A 13,479-nucleotide genomic window follows, 5' to 3' on the forward strand; every position below is an offset into this window, starting at 1 on the left:
ATCCCACACATTGCAACCACTGGCACAGGTGGGCCTGTGAGGACTCTGGTGGTGCCGTGTGCCAGGGAGGCAGCTACCCGCAGTTGTGTGGGGGCACTTGGTCACAGGTTCAGGAAGGATGGTTTAAAAATGTGCTCCCAGCGATCATTCTGGAAGACCAGGTGTGATGGAGGAGTCAGAAGGTGACTCCAGGCGCTAGACTAGATGATCCTTTGAGGTCCCTTCCAGCCTTACCTTTCTATTATTCTATGATTCACCAAGGAAAAAGTGTGGAGCTTTCTGGGAGATTGGGGCCAGTCCTGAGGCTGATGAGCCGGGACCAGCTGGAGGCTAGTGCACCGGGGCCCTATTGCTGACAGGGGCCATTGTGCTGCTATGTGACATAAATGATAAATATTCTAATAATAATAGTACTTAATTAGCCTTGGAGTCAGCTAATTTGGGGGCAGATTCTGGGGTCTGACTCCGGAAAACTCCCGTTCAATTTTGTTGGAGTAAGATCTCAGGATCTGTCCCTTTGCTATGAGCAAATCACTCAGATTCTTTTGTCCTCATTGCTGGACTCCCCTAAGCCTTCCTGAGTTCATCTGTATCCCACCTTCCTTGCAGCCTGCCTGGGATGGCTGAGCAATCCCCCCATAGGCTGGCCTATTATTTGTTACTAGGGGAACATCTCTTCACTGGTGAGTGAGACAGCCTGGTGCTATGAAATAATCATGACTGTGAGCCCTGTGTTTGGGACAGTGTCCCCGCTGCATGGGACAAGAGACTGGTGTTCACAGTGAGGAAGTCTACGTGCTCCCAAATCTCTTTCCTTCCTCTCGCTGCACCCCTTTTGGCATTACACCTCACGTCTGGCTGATGTGGACAGAAGACGACTTTGGGGGGGAGGGGGGTGATCAAAGGGTTGGGTTCGATTGTAGGGAGCCGGTTATTTTGCAGCACATCCCAGCTAGGCAGGGTAAGGGGGAGAGTCAAGTGAAGCTCAGTGGGATTTGCTCCCAGGGGTTGCCAGATATCACTTCACCTGGGTTCACCCAGCCATCCCTGTGCTGTTTCTATTTTCTAGACAGCTGCAGCTTTTGGACCGTTGGAGAAGTCTGACGGGCCTGGGAAACTGGCATCGTGTGAATCCAGACCAAAGTGACATTGAGCAAATTTTGTTAATGTGTAGCCAGTGTGGACTGTAATAATATATATTGGAAGAGAGCGATAAAATACCATTCAGTGGGGATGTTGTCATTGGGTACGAATTGCCATGTTCCGTCAGACCAGGGTCCATCTACTCCAATATCCCGTCTCTAGCAGTGACTTCAGAGAAAGGTGAAGGAAAGCCTGCAGCAGGCAGTTATGGGGTAACCTGCTCCCAGGGAAAGTATCTTCCTGCTCCCCATCAGTTAATATAGTAACAACTGCTAGTTGTCATACAGCACTTTCCATCTGTCGATCTCAAAACACCTCCCAAAGGAGGGCACTCTCCGGGGTGGATTAACACATAGGCAAACTAGGCACGTACCTAAGGCCCAAATTCATGAGGGGCCCAACCCAAGGGGCACTGTGACCCCCTATGCCCTGGCACAACGCCACCTGCTCAGATTTGGCCCGACCTCCCCTGTGTCATCACACAGGGCCCCGGGGTCAAACCTGAATGGCCAGTGGGGCGGCTAATGCTGCTTCTCACAGCTTCCATGGGGCTGGCTCCTGCACCAGGTCTCCCCACTTTGGGCCTTCCTGGCCTTGTCCCACTTCCAGCACCCCTGACCTCTCTGCTCTGCCCACTCAGCGACAGTCTTGAGACCTGTTAGCAGTACAGGGAGCTGCCGTGAATGCCCACATGGGGAAGCTGGCCCAAGGAGCCCAGTGGGTGGGACATGTGGGGTCGTGTCTGAGCCAGTCACTGACTGACCTGGACAAAAGAGGGTTAACTAAGCAACATCTGTGTGGTGGGAGCCAGATGTGTTTGGGTTAATAGATCACTAGTGCAACTGTGCTGGCCAGGACACTGTTAATATAAATGTGCCCACGCCATGGGAGCATCTAGTTTAGCTGGCCAGCAGAGGGGCCCAGAAGTGTATGTTTGTCTAGGGCTCAGTGATGGGTTAATCCAGCCTTGGTGGTTATCATTATTTCCATTTTACAGATGGGTAAACTGAAGCACAGGGAATGGAAGTAACTTGCCTAAGGTCACTTAACAAACCAGTGGCAGAGGCAGGAATTGAAGCCAGGGTTCCTGAGTCCCAAGCCTGTTTGGCTTATGCTCTGAGCAGGGGTTTTATATCCCTTTCAAAATTCTGCTTTGTTTTTAATCCTTACAATTGTAACTCCACATTGTGCTGTTACAACATTAGCTGGGTGTTAGAACAAACAAAACACTTCCCCCTCCCACCTAAATTTGCACGCTGCCCTAAAAATAGAAACGGGACCAGATTTTCAGCTGTGTAAATTCGCATAGGTCCCATACCAGTTCATACCAGCTATTTTGCCTGGGTTGTTTATCATCATCTGTAAGTTTCAGTTCGCCCACAGCACATTTCAGAGAGACGACAGGATGTGCTAAAAGCACATTTGAATTTTTAAACAATGGCTGGGGTCTTATGTTGTCGAAAAACCATCTTGGAGTGTGTACTGGACAAGTCCAATGAAATGCTGCGTATTCCATGCGTTTTCTGTCTTCCTGAGGGAAGCGCTGGTCAGGGGAGTGGGTGTTAGAAGAATTAGCAAAGGAATGTGCAGGACTCAATCTGGCGTTTTAATTGCATTTTTGCTCACACCTTTTGTGTGCAAAATTGGGAACTGAACGTTTTTAAGAGATGGAGTTCACTGTGCTGTTGGCAAGTCCCACAGCATCCCAGCTGGCCTCTCTACAGCTATTGATTAAACAGTAACATTGCCAGGAGTTCTCCATCCGTCACTGTGATGGGAACTCCAATCAGGAAAACACAAGAGCGAAAAAAAAAGCCTTTACAATGACAACCTGCAACTCACTAAATGAAGAATAAAAAACGATTGAACACCCTGTAAATATTTATTGGCACGGCAATAAGAGAAATGTGCTTTTGTGTTAAAGGGCTTGAGACTGGATTTGCTGAGCAATGAGTCAGAGAGAGAGAAACCGTCTCCAGTAAGAGAGAAAGTGGACTGAAAACGCTTTATAGCTGTTGGATTGTGATAGGGCGCGGTTAGGTGAGAGATTTTACCTTAGTCTCTTCTTTAAGTCCATTAATGGCTATTAGCCAGGATGGGTAAGGAATGGTGTCCCTAACCTCTGTTTGTCAGAGGGTGGAGATGAGATGGATGGCAGGAGAGAGATCACTTGATCATTACCTGTTAGATTCACTCCCTCTGGGGCACCTGGCATTGGCCACTGTCGGTAGACAGGATACTGGGCTCAATGGACCTTTGGTCTGACCCAGTATGGCCATTCTTATGTTCTTATGTTTAATAAAGTGAATTTGATTGGGCTGCTGACAGTGAGTAGCGGGCATGGGAAGTCACCTCATGTCCCTGACCCCTCGGGATGCTAGTACAGCCTAGCAGAGTTGAATCCGTCCAAACTGGGCTAACCAGTGTGGTACAGAATGAGCTTTCCCTTCTCCCTGTGCAGCCCGAAGTGTGTGGCTACACCTGGCTGATAAACCCCCGTCGGGGAAGAGTTTGCGCTGTAACGCTGCTCGCTCTTTGACGTTTGCAGTAGAGACAAGTCTGTTACGAGACAGGTCTGTTACAAGACTGTGATGTAGAGTAAGTCCTTGAAGACCCGGTTCCCCACACTCCTCTCCTCTCACTTTCCTTATTCTCCTCTCCTCTCATTATTTTCAAGTAGCTCTGATGGTCCTCGGAGCAGCCCCAGAAACTCATGTAGCTCAGGCCCTCATCCGCCTGTGAGGATATTTATGCAGACAGACTGATTAATTCTTCCCTCCTGAATTCCAAGCAGTGTGGGCCTGCTCGCTGTGTCTGAGACTTACACGGCACCAAACTGAGCTTGACAGCTCAGGAAGATGGCAGTCCCTTTGGCTTCAGACAAGGAGAAGGGTTTGTGGGGGAGTCGATCTGAAATCAATCGTTGACACAGCTGGGGTCTTCTCTTCAAGAAGCCTGGGCCAAATTCACGGGGGATGTACTCAGTGGGGCTATGCCCAGTGGCAATGTGACCCCCTGAGCTCTTAGAGAGAACCGTTTCCATCCAGAAATTCTTTATGTGGAAAGGTCCTTCTAGATTTCTTTGAAGGAAACTCAGCATTTTTCTAAACCTGTCTTAATTTCTAGCTTCTGAGCTTCCTTTAAAGAAACAAACAAACAAACAAACAAAAAGGATGCTAGCTTCTTTTGAAAGCTCTTCTGAGGTCAGACCTGTGTAGTAGTGACACAATCCATGGCCCCTGAGGGCTTTTGTGGATTTTAAGGCCAGGCGGGATCATGTTAATTCTCTAATCTGACCTCCTGCATCACACAGGCTAGAGAACCGATGTTGAGCCCATAACGTCTGTTGGAGCCATAGCAGAAAGACATCCAGTCTTGGCTTAGAGCCAGCAAGTGATGGCGAATCCATCACATCGCTAGGTGAGCACCATGGCCCTGAGGCTTGCTGACAGCCTTGTTGCTCAGAACTCCACCGTGACCAAACTCACATCCAAATATACAGACCCTTACCCTTTGAGCTGACAGAGAACCTCTCCTAAATGTTAGCCCTGGGGCTCGCTGGAAAGCAGTGAATCTATTTTGCAAAGAATTTCAAAGTTTTGAAATTTGTTTTCATTCTGTTACGGAATGAAACCGAGGCCTTTGGAATTTTTTCACAAGAAAACAAAAACAGTAACGCGAGATACCTTCCCACTCTGGAATCCAGGTTAAAGTCATTGCTTTGAATGAGGCAGAGTGGGGACTGGAACCGGGATCCTCCATATCAGATGAGTGCTTTAACCACTGAGCTAATGACTATTCACACTTTTTGGTTTGGAATCAATGGCATTTTTCAGTGGAAAAGTTTCACTGACATCTTTTCAACCAGCTCCAGTTAGCACTATTGGGTTTATGATACAAAGCTGAACAGTTCTGAGTCCCTCCAGCAGGGGGCAGTCATGCACATACACACTGGCCAGTTCCTGACGATACCATGGTACGCAGCATTCTGTTTTGTTTTGGTAGCGAAATCTTGGAAGGGACTCTGTAAGTGAGCAAGTCCAGCCTGTCAGAAAACAAAGTGCCCATTAGAGTCTAAATGGACTGCCATTTCCCAGGTCTCATTAGCTGGCAGGCAGTTTAAAATGAACAAACTGGTGTGTGAAGGCAGCTAAAAGGGAGAAAAGGGGTTCTTTTTTGTGGTGTGAGAACCTGTAACCACTGTTTCTGGGGGTCAGATAGCTTGGTCTCCCCAGCCATTTCAACCTTTCCTTGGCTTTTTTGCTGATGATGCCAACAATGGTGCCAATTAGTATCAAAGATGATGATGATTTTGGTGCTGTGGACAATTGGATAGTCTGAACTGGATCTGGCTCTCCACCCATTCAAGAGAGGGCCCGGACAGGCCTCAGATGGCAACATCGTCACTCGCCATTATAATTTAACTTTTTTCTGGTAGAGCCCACAATGTGCCAGGTGCTGAACAAATGGAAGGGAAGGCGCGGTCATTGCTGACCCATTCTGGAGTCCCACCAGCTAATTAGAAAAGAAAGTCTTCTTCTAATCATCCTTTGCCACCCATCCACACTCCTCAGAGTGACTCCAGATCTTATACCAAGGTCATTGACATCAGAACCTTGACCTGTGTGCTTACTTCAGGAGAAGACCAGTAATGTGATTGTCGTACTGTACTTTGCTTTTTGTCAGCACTATTACAGACTAAAGCCAGTTCCTGCTCTGACTTACATCCCATGCAACCCCACTGTAGTCAATGGGTTTGCACTCGGTGTGTCCGTCTGTACTGGGGTCACATCTAGCAATCCCAGACAAGGCTCAGGACTCCATTGTGCTAAGCACTGTGTAGACAAGTACCGAGAATAGTCCTTGCCCAAGGCAGCTAACAGTCTAGCCATGCCAGAGGTGGACAAAACAGAGAAATGAGGTCGGGGTCTGTTGGAGAGGGAGGTAACAAAAGAAACAGTTTGGCAAAAAAATAGAAGTCACAACCCTAATCAGGGCCTGATGGGAATGGCTTGTAGGCAGCACAACACAATAGGGCTTAAGTAGGGATTTTAAAGAGTTTTGATGAAGGATTTTCCCTGTACATTGGGCTTGGCATGTGGGGGCTGACGGCTTGATATTATCAGCTAGTTCTTACACTGGTGCGAATCACTGAAGATGTTAATGGGTCAAAGCTGGACAGATCCACTTGAATCATTACTGTTGTCCTTTCCTTTCCACAGGAACCTGATGCCACGGACTCTAGAGGGGCAGATCACGATGGAGAAAACCCCGAGTTACTTTGTGACCAAGGAGGCTCCCAAACGTATTTACAACATGTCCAGGGAAACCAAGCTGATTGTGGTGGTGAGGAACCCGGTCACCAGGGCCATCTCAGACTACACGCAGACACTATCCAAAAACCCCACCATCCCCAGCTTCCAGGCTCTGGCTTTCAAGAATGTCAGCACGGGCCTCATCGACACCACCTGGAGTGCAGTGCGGATCGGCATCTATGCCAAGCACCTGGATAACTGGCTGCAGTACTTCCCCCTTTCAAAATTCCTCTTTGTCAGCGGGGAAAGACTCGTGAGTGACCCGGCTGGGGAGATGGGCCGAGTGCAAGACTTTTTGGGTCTCAAGAGAGTCGTGACGGACAAACACTTCTATTTCAATGAGACCAAGGGCTTCCCTTGCCTGAAGAAGCCCGAAGGAAGCAGCCGGCCCCGCTGTTTGGGGAAGTCCAAAGGGCGACCTCATCCAAAAATCCACGGGCAGGTGATCCAGCGCCTGCAGGAGTTTTACAGACCCTTCAACATGAAGTTCTATCAGATGACTGGGCAGGACTTTGGGTGGGACTGAGATCTCACCAGGCCAATGGCTTTCTAAGCCACAGTGGAGAGAGGACAACTAGTCCGCTTAGCAGACCTACAGGGCCCTTGGCACATTGTGTGCCAAACTTCCCAGGGACTCTAGCATAGGTGTGTCCAAGGCAAACTTTTGGAAGACACTTCCCATGTTCTAATTTATAACGGACTTGTTCCTGGAGAGAAATGTACACTTACTGACTAGAGAGAAATATTTAAGAAAGAAAAACAAACAAACAAACAAAAAAAAACCCCAACCCCAGATCAGATTAAATATTCTTCCATATAAATCTTGCTAATCTATATTAACCAGAACGGTTTTCAGATGGTGAGAGAGAGAGAGAGAGTGAGCGTGAGTGTGTGCAGTGACAAAGGCACTAAGATTCACAATAAAGCTTTGCAAATCAGAGTTGGCCTCCTAATGCTGCTCTTTCTCTGACTATACTGAGAGTGCTGTAATATTCACAATCAGCCATCCCGACCCTTTTAATTAGCAGGCGAAAGGGCCCTAGACACCAGTGCTGTGTTGAGGTCTTGGATGCCTTCCTTACAAAGGGACACTGTAAAGATAACTGCAGCCAGGTTCAAAGCTGCTGTACAGCAATGGAGGTCCATTGACTTCAAAGGAGCTAGGTTGGTTTACACCAGCTGAGGCTCTGGCCTGGTATATTAAAAACACTAATGACTTATGATAATAACATGTTAGGAGACTGATCTTGCTCCTCCCATTGAAATCAATGGAGTTTTGGCCATTGACTTATTGGGGCCAGTAGCATGCCCCAGTTTAAAAAAAAAATCTTATTTCTCTATTACTTTTTATGCTATTTGTTTTTCTTTGTGCTTCACTCAGTTGGGCCAGTGAGTTTTGGCCTAGATCCTCAAAGGCACCTAACTTCCCTCCACATACCTTTGATGATCTGGGCCTATGTGTTTCTAGTCAACTTCACTTTCCAGTGCCTACGCCCTGCAAGTTTGGTTTTCGGTTTCCCATGCTTCAAGAGGACATGGATGCTCTCCTCTTCCCAAAGCTCTTTTTCCTTAAAATGTACAATAAATAAAATAAAATGTTGTGTTTATTAGAGTTTTGTAAAAGCCCTTTTAAAAAAGACAATCTGAATTTTGGACCTAAGTCATGTTTGGTGTCCTTAGAAACAGTTACCTGGTTTGATAGTTTCGGTCAGATCTGCAAAAAACAGGACACAATGAATCTACAAAATAATACAGTTGTACAGGATTTTACCCACAGTTCTTTTCTGGCTAAACTGTTTGCATTAAAAATTCTATTCTGGTGTGGTTTCAGGAACATACAATACTGACAACTCTGGGCAAAAAAGAGTAGAAAAATCTCCTGTTCTTAATTGTGACAAAAGTTGCAGCTCTACAAAATTATTATAAAAATTTACTAGGCCACATCACAAAATCTGCTTGCCAGCTCTTTTCCCCAGGAGAATACAAAATTATTGGTACTTTGTCAGTCCAAATATTATTTGTCTTGGTGGGTGGTCAAGTAGCATATGACAAGGTTGGACAGAAGAACGGTAAATTGGCAAAGTTTGAAATAAAAGGAAATATTAATTCTGTCCCTAATAAGCAAAATCGTCTTAAGCACATAGTCAGCTTTAAATTGGTACTTACATGTAATTGACCTCAATGGGAGTTAAGCACCTGCTTAAAGTTTAGCAGGTGGTTAAATGCTTTGTTGAATCAGGGCCTTTACAGCTGAGTCAAAACACTCATTGAATAGAATGGGACCACTCACATGCTAAAAGCTTAGACACATGCTCAAGTACCTTGCAGGACTGGGGCCCTGTTTTCAGAATGGCACTTTGACCATTTTCTCTTTCCCATTTTGCAGCTGGCTCTGCATCTCTCATGTTGATTTTTATTGAGGCGAGCTTCCTTTCTGAGATTGGGCAGTGACTGGCATTTGATGATACATCTGGTCGAACAGCGAATCCAGAGAATGGTGTATTTTTCCTGATTTAAAATAGTCTGAAAGAATAAAAACAATTAGCAGCAGTAGTTCTGAATATATTCCAGATCTGGTTGCATTGTGTATCACATGCAACACAGGTGATAAAGTTGGAGACCTCCAAGAGTAAGGACAAATATCCCCCCCTCCCAGGAACAATTTTGCCAAAGAACATATAGCAAAAAAAAGTCTGACCTTTAGCCCAGTGCCTACCAATCGGTTTCCAGATTTGCAGCCACAAAGGGCAGTCATCGGAGGCCGGTGGAATGAGTTTCAAGTTTTCTCATAATTAAAGAGGGGCAAAAAACACTTTAACCTTTCATAATCTTATTAGTGACTTGTTTGTCTTTTTAAGTAGTTCATTACATGGTTTTGAAGGGCCCCAAGGCCCTGCACGGTTTTGTACTATGTGATAGATCCATTCGATTCCAGTACAACATAGTCTCAGTGCTGGCTATCCTGTAAGGCGTAGGGTTGACTTGCTGTTTCAATGGTCACAAGCCACTGGTTGCAAACCATCCCGGCTGCATTGTTAAACAAAAATGTTAAACTCTTTCAGGTAGCCCATGTTTTCCTTGACAAATACAATGTAAGCAAAGAGCCTCTGCCCTTTCCAGTGCGTCCCTTAGTGCTCCAGTCATTCTCCAGATTGATTTTGCATCTGGCATTTTAGATGGGGTGTTTTTAGTTGGTTTGCAATACATGTTGCTAAAGCTTCTCCCACTCCTTTGCTTTTTCTACAGTAAGAGGCTCCCCTTTGTTCTTCTTCAGTGGCATTTCTTTTCTATGGGTGGCGCTTAAAGCCTCTAAACTCACGGCTAACGGTCAGCGCTTTAGACTGTTTCAGACAGGAGGCTAATCTGTTTACTGCTGCAACAAACGATGTACAAAATGATGCAACTCAATGTCAGGTCTAAGTTGAACACAAACATCTCAGCTATTTATATATTGAGAGATGGAGAGAGAAACGTGAACTTTTTTTGGTATACCTTGGAAATAGACATGACTTCTAATTTGCATGGTCTTTGCCCTGCTTTAAATTCCTGTCAGTTTCTAAAGCCAATGTAGCTGCATTGTACCTGGTTAAGACGCCGTGGTAGGTTAAACAACAAAGAAAATCTGAATTAATTTTGTGCGGCGCTCGAAAGGCTAGATCCCCACCTGGGGTAAATCAGAGCAGTTCCATTGATTTCAGTGGAACTACAGTGATTTCAGGCCAGCTGAGAATATGGTCCTGAAGAGGCAATTGAAGCAGAGAAAGGTTCAGGCTACACGTAAATGGCATCTTCCCCCATTTCCGTAGCTTTTCCCGTGAAGTAATTCTACAGCTTCGTATGATTGGTTTTGTCTGGCTTTGTACAAACCACAGAGGAATCTCTCTCTCCTCCCCTCATACCCTACCTCCACCCCTTTGCCAGGGGGAACTGAGGGTGCTCAGCCCCAACAGCAGGTGCCCAGCACCTTGTAAAATTGCCCTCCCCCAAGTGTGCAAATCCTGCCAAGGTGAGTGGCCCAAGGAAAGGGAAGTGCCCTCTCCACCAACCCGCTTGGGGTTGGATGTCAGAGCTGCTGGAGCCTGTTGTCACTTTCGCTGGCAGCACCACATGATGGACTGCACTTTGCTTGTTTAGGTTTTGTTTCCAGCCACGACATTCGACCAAATTATTCTCCACGAAGGGCTTTAAAGTTTCCCAAGTGCCTGTGAAAGCCTAGAAATGCTGATAGTGACCCTATTTCTCAGCTGAGTGGCTACATTCAGCCAGAGCCATATTGATATGCAAAACGTTAAGGGCCCCGGGTCTAAAGATGGTTTCTGTCTGCCTTGTGAAAGGGGGCCATACTTTTTTAAAGCCTAGGCCTTTCTAAAGCTGCACAATACCATATAGACTATGCCATTTAAAGCATCTGAAGCAACCCAAAATGTATTGAAAGCTTGCTTTGCAAACTCATTAAGACTACTCAATAGGTTCTGGCAAATACCGTGCCAGGGCTGACCGCACGGATTAAGACTTTTGAAGTGATACACAAACCCCCTGCTTAAACTAATTGCTGCCCCATGGCTCATGAGGTCAAGTGTTTGTATTCATTGCATTCGAGAGGAGCCATTTGTGGGGCTGTCCAGGTGAAGTCTGCACTTCATTAGACCAGGACAATAAGCTGGAAGTTCCCCGTAGGAAGGGGAAAGGTAACCAAGATGGAAATTTCATGGATCTCTCAAAGGAGAATCATTGAATACAAACAAACTTATGTCCACCACTGCAGGGTTTTTCAATGAAAGAGTTCCCACATGGAATAGTGGCTTTGCAATCTAATATACTAAATGCGGGGAGGTAGCCTTGCCAAATGCTTCATTACAATCTTTGTTGTGCTATCCTAAAATGGCCAGTTCAATTAAAAGGGAATGTAACTTTAATTACATATATCAGTTCAGTGTGTACAAATCTCTGTCGTTTTGGTTAGTACACAATGCTGCAGTTTTTTGTTACTGTCACCCCCTGGGAGTTACTTTGAAACCTATTACTTGAATTCTATGAATTTTGTTACAGGTATACTGAAAGAAAAATTGCAAAGCTGACTGAGATCAGAGAAAATCCACTGACATTTCATTTTCTTTGCCTTCAGCCCTAGATGTGTTTGCTGGGCAGCAAAATTTCATCCTTGTCTCTGACACTGTGGGGATGTATCTTCCATATCCTGCGTTTAAACTTTCACAATGAATTGAACATTAATAAATAGGCCTGGCTTGTCCTAAAATGTTTGTCTCCCTGTTTTGGGTAGGGGGACTTACCTCATCAGTAAGGAAAGAAAAGCAGCAGCAAGAGGCAGAATTGGCATCCAAGTGATGGTGAATTAGAGAGGAGATTGGATAGTGAATGCTCTACCTTATATCACCGGGGCTGCTTGAAATTCAACTTTATCTCCTAAGAGTTCTCCATCGTAACACATTGAAAAATGCCACCACAATCTTAGCAAATTGCTGCCATTGGTTAAACTGTTCCAAAGGCAACGTTCTCCTGTGACACCACTAAAGCATTGCGCCCAGCATGAGAAATATAACGTGCTTCAAACATCCATCAAGTTGTATGGCTAGCGTTTCAATTTATGCAGAATCATTAGCCTATGATAACCCTTAAAGCCAGAGGAATTCCAAACGATTCACTTCTGTTTGCCATCAGTGGACAGTTAACGATTGCTGGTGACAACCAAGATGCAAAGTCTACATTGGGCTGGTAGAATCAAATCCATTGAACGAGCAGTGGTCACTTTTGTGATGCATTGTTCCCCAATTACAAGTGGGTTCCTTTCAGCGACAGAATGGGGAACCCATCATGTGTTAACACATGTGCCTCGTGTATATCCAAAAGAAATGGCCTTTGTCGTCATTTGCTAATGGGCCTAATTAAAAAAGAAAATTTAGAAAAATTAGGGGCGAGATTTTCTAAAGATTTCAGCCAGCTTTTCCATTAAGGCACAGCATACTGTAGTTCCCATCCCTCCCAATGGGAGCTAATGAGCGCTAAGAACTTTTGGGAAAAAAAAACGTTGATCTCTTCATTTTGGGTGTCTAAGTGGGACACTTAGAAAAATCTGTCCTCAATTGTGGGTACTGAGTACTTATGAAAATCTAATCCAAAATGTCTATTCTTTTTTCCCACTGGCCAATTTTACCTAATTTACAATCACTTTTTAAAAAATTCCTCTAAGCCGGTGGGCATCAAACTTGTATTGTGAAAAACCAAAATGCTACATTCTTTATACAGGCAAAACTCCCCCAGGAGTCATGGGAGTTTTGCCTCAGTAAGAATGCAGCAATTGGCTCTGGAAATATCATAGTATGGTGTGAAATGTATTTGAATGTTGTAAATTATCAGATGGATTGTTTGGCTTGGATTGTGCTATTATATTTTTTTCCCCTTTTCCCTATATGGAAGATACATCTTTGTGTTTATATTTTGTTAACAGAGAGAGAGCTCTGGGTCTGATATCACTCTCCTTTGCTGGAGTTTTCTCACCACTTGTAAAACTTGTATAAGCAGTCTCCACTGGGATAACAAAGTTGGGTGAAAATATGTCAGAATCTGATCACACTCAAAAAAAAAAAATAACCACTATATTTTTCTGCACAAGATCTCTGAAAATAAAGTTATAAAGAAAATGATGCAGGACTATTGTTTGTTTTCATTGGTGCATTTGCTGTTCTGGACCAGTGTGAAAAATAGACTCTTGTTATTTTCATAGATTTTTCTCCCCTTTTGTCCCTATCTTGAATTTGTAAAAATTCAGATTTTTCAGGTTAGTTGGAAGTCAATATTTATTCTCCAGGATGTCTAGTTATAAAGGAACCTGGCCTCAAAACGTGAGAGAGAGAGAGCCTGACATATATCAAACATTTTCTTCCCGCGTGCTACTGACTGCTGTTAGGTCAAGACATTTCCAAATTAGCATGCAAATGATGGTTTGGATAATGTATGTGGACTTCGGTTTGCTCCGAGAAAGCACTATCAGGCCTCCTACAGC

At 45.0% G+C, this 13,479-nt stretch overlaps 1 protein-coding gene across 1 annotated transcript in view; it reads left to right on the top strand.

Annotated features, from left to right (window-relative positions):
• Positions 1–13,120, top strand: part of HS3ST6 (heparan sulfate-glucosamine 3-sulfotransferase 6) — a gene marked incomplete at its 5' end in the record, with an annotated part of 119,291 nt that extends 106,171 nt beyond the window's left edge. Inside the window, one exon of the mRNA XM_084640334.1 lies at positions 6,366–13,120. Within this exon, the coding sequence (XP_084496460.1) occupies positions 6,366–6,984 (619 nt within the window). The 3' untranslated portion in view covers positions 6,985–13,120. The remainder of the gene's footprint in view (positions 1–6,365) is intronic.
• Positions 13,121–13,479: the final 359 nt, after the last annotated feature.

The sequence above is a fragment of the Lepidochelys olivacea genome (assembly GCF_965140295.1).
Source record: "Lepidochelys olivacea isolate rLepOli2 genome assembly, chromosome: 10".
NCBI classification, from domain to species: domain Eukaryota; kingdom Metazoa; phylum Chordata; order Testudines; family Cheloniidae; genus Lepidochelys; species Lepidochelys olivacea.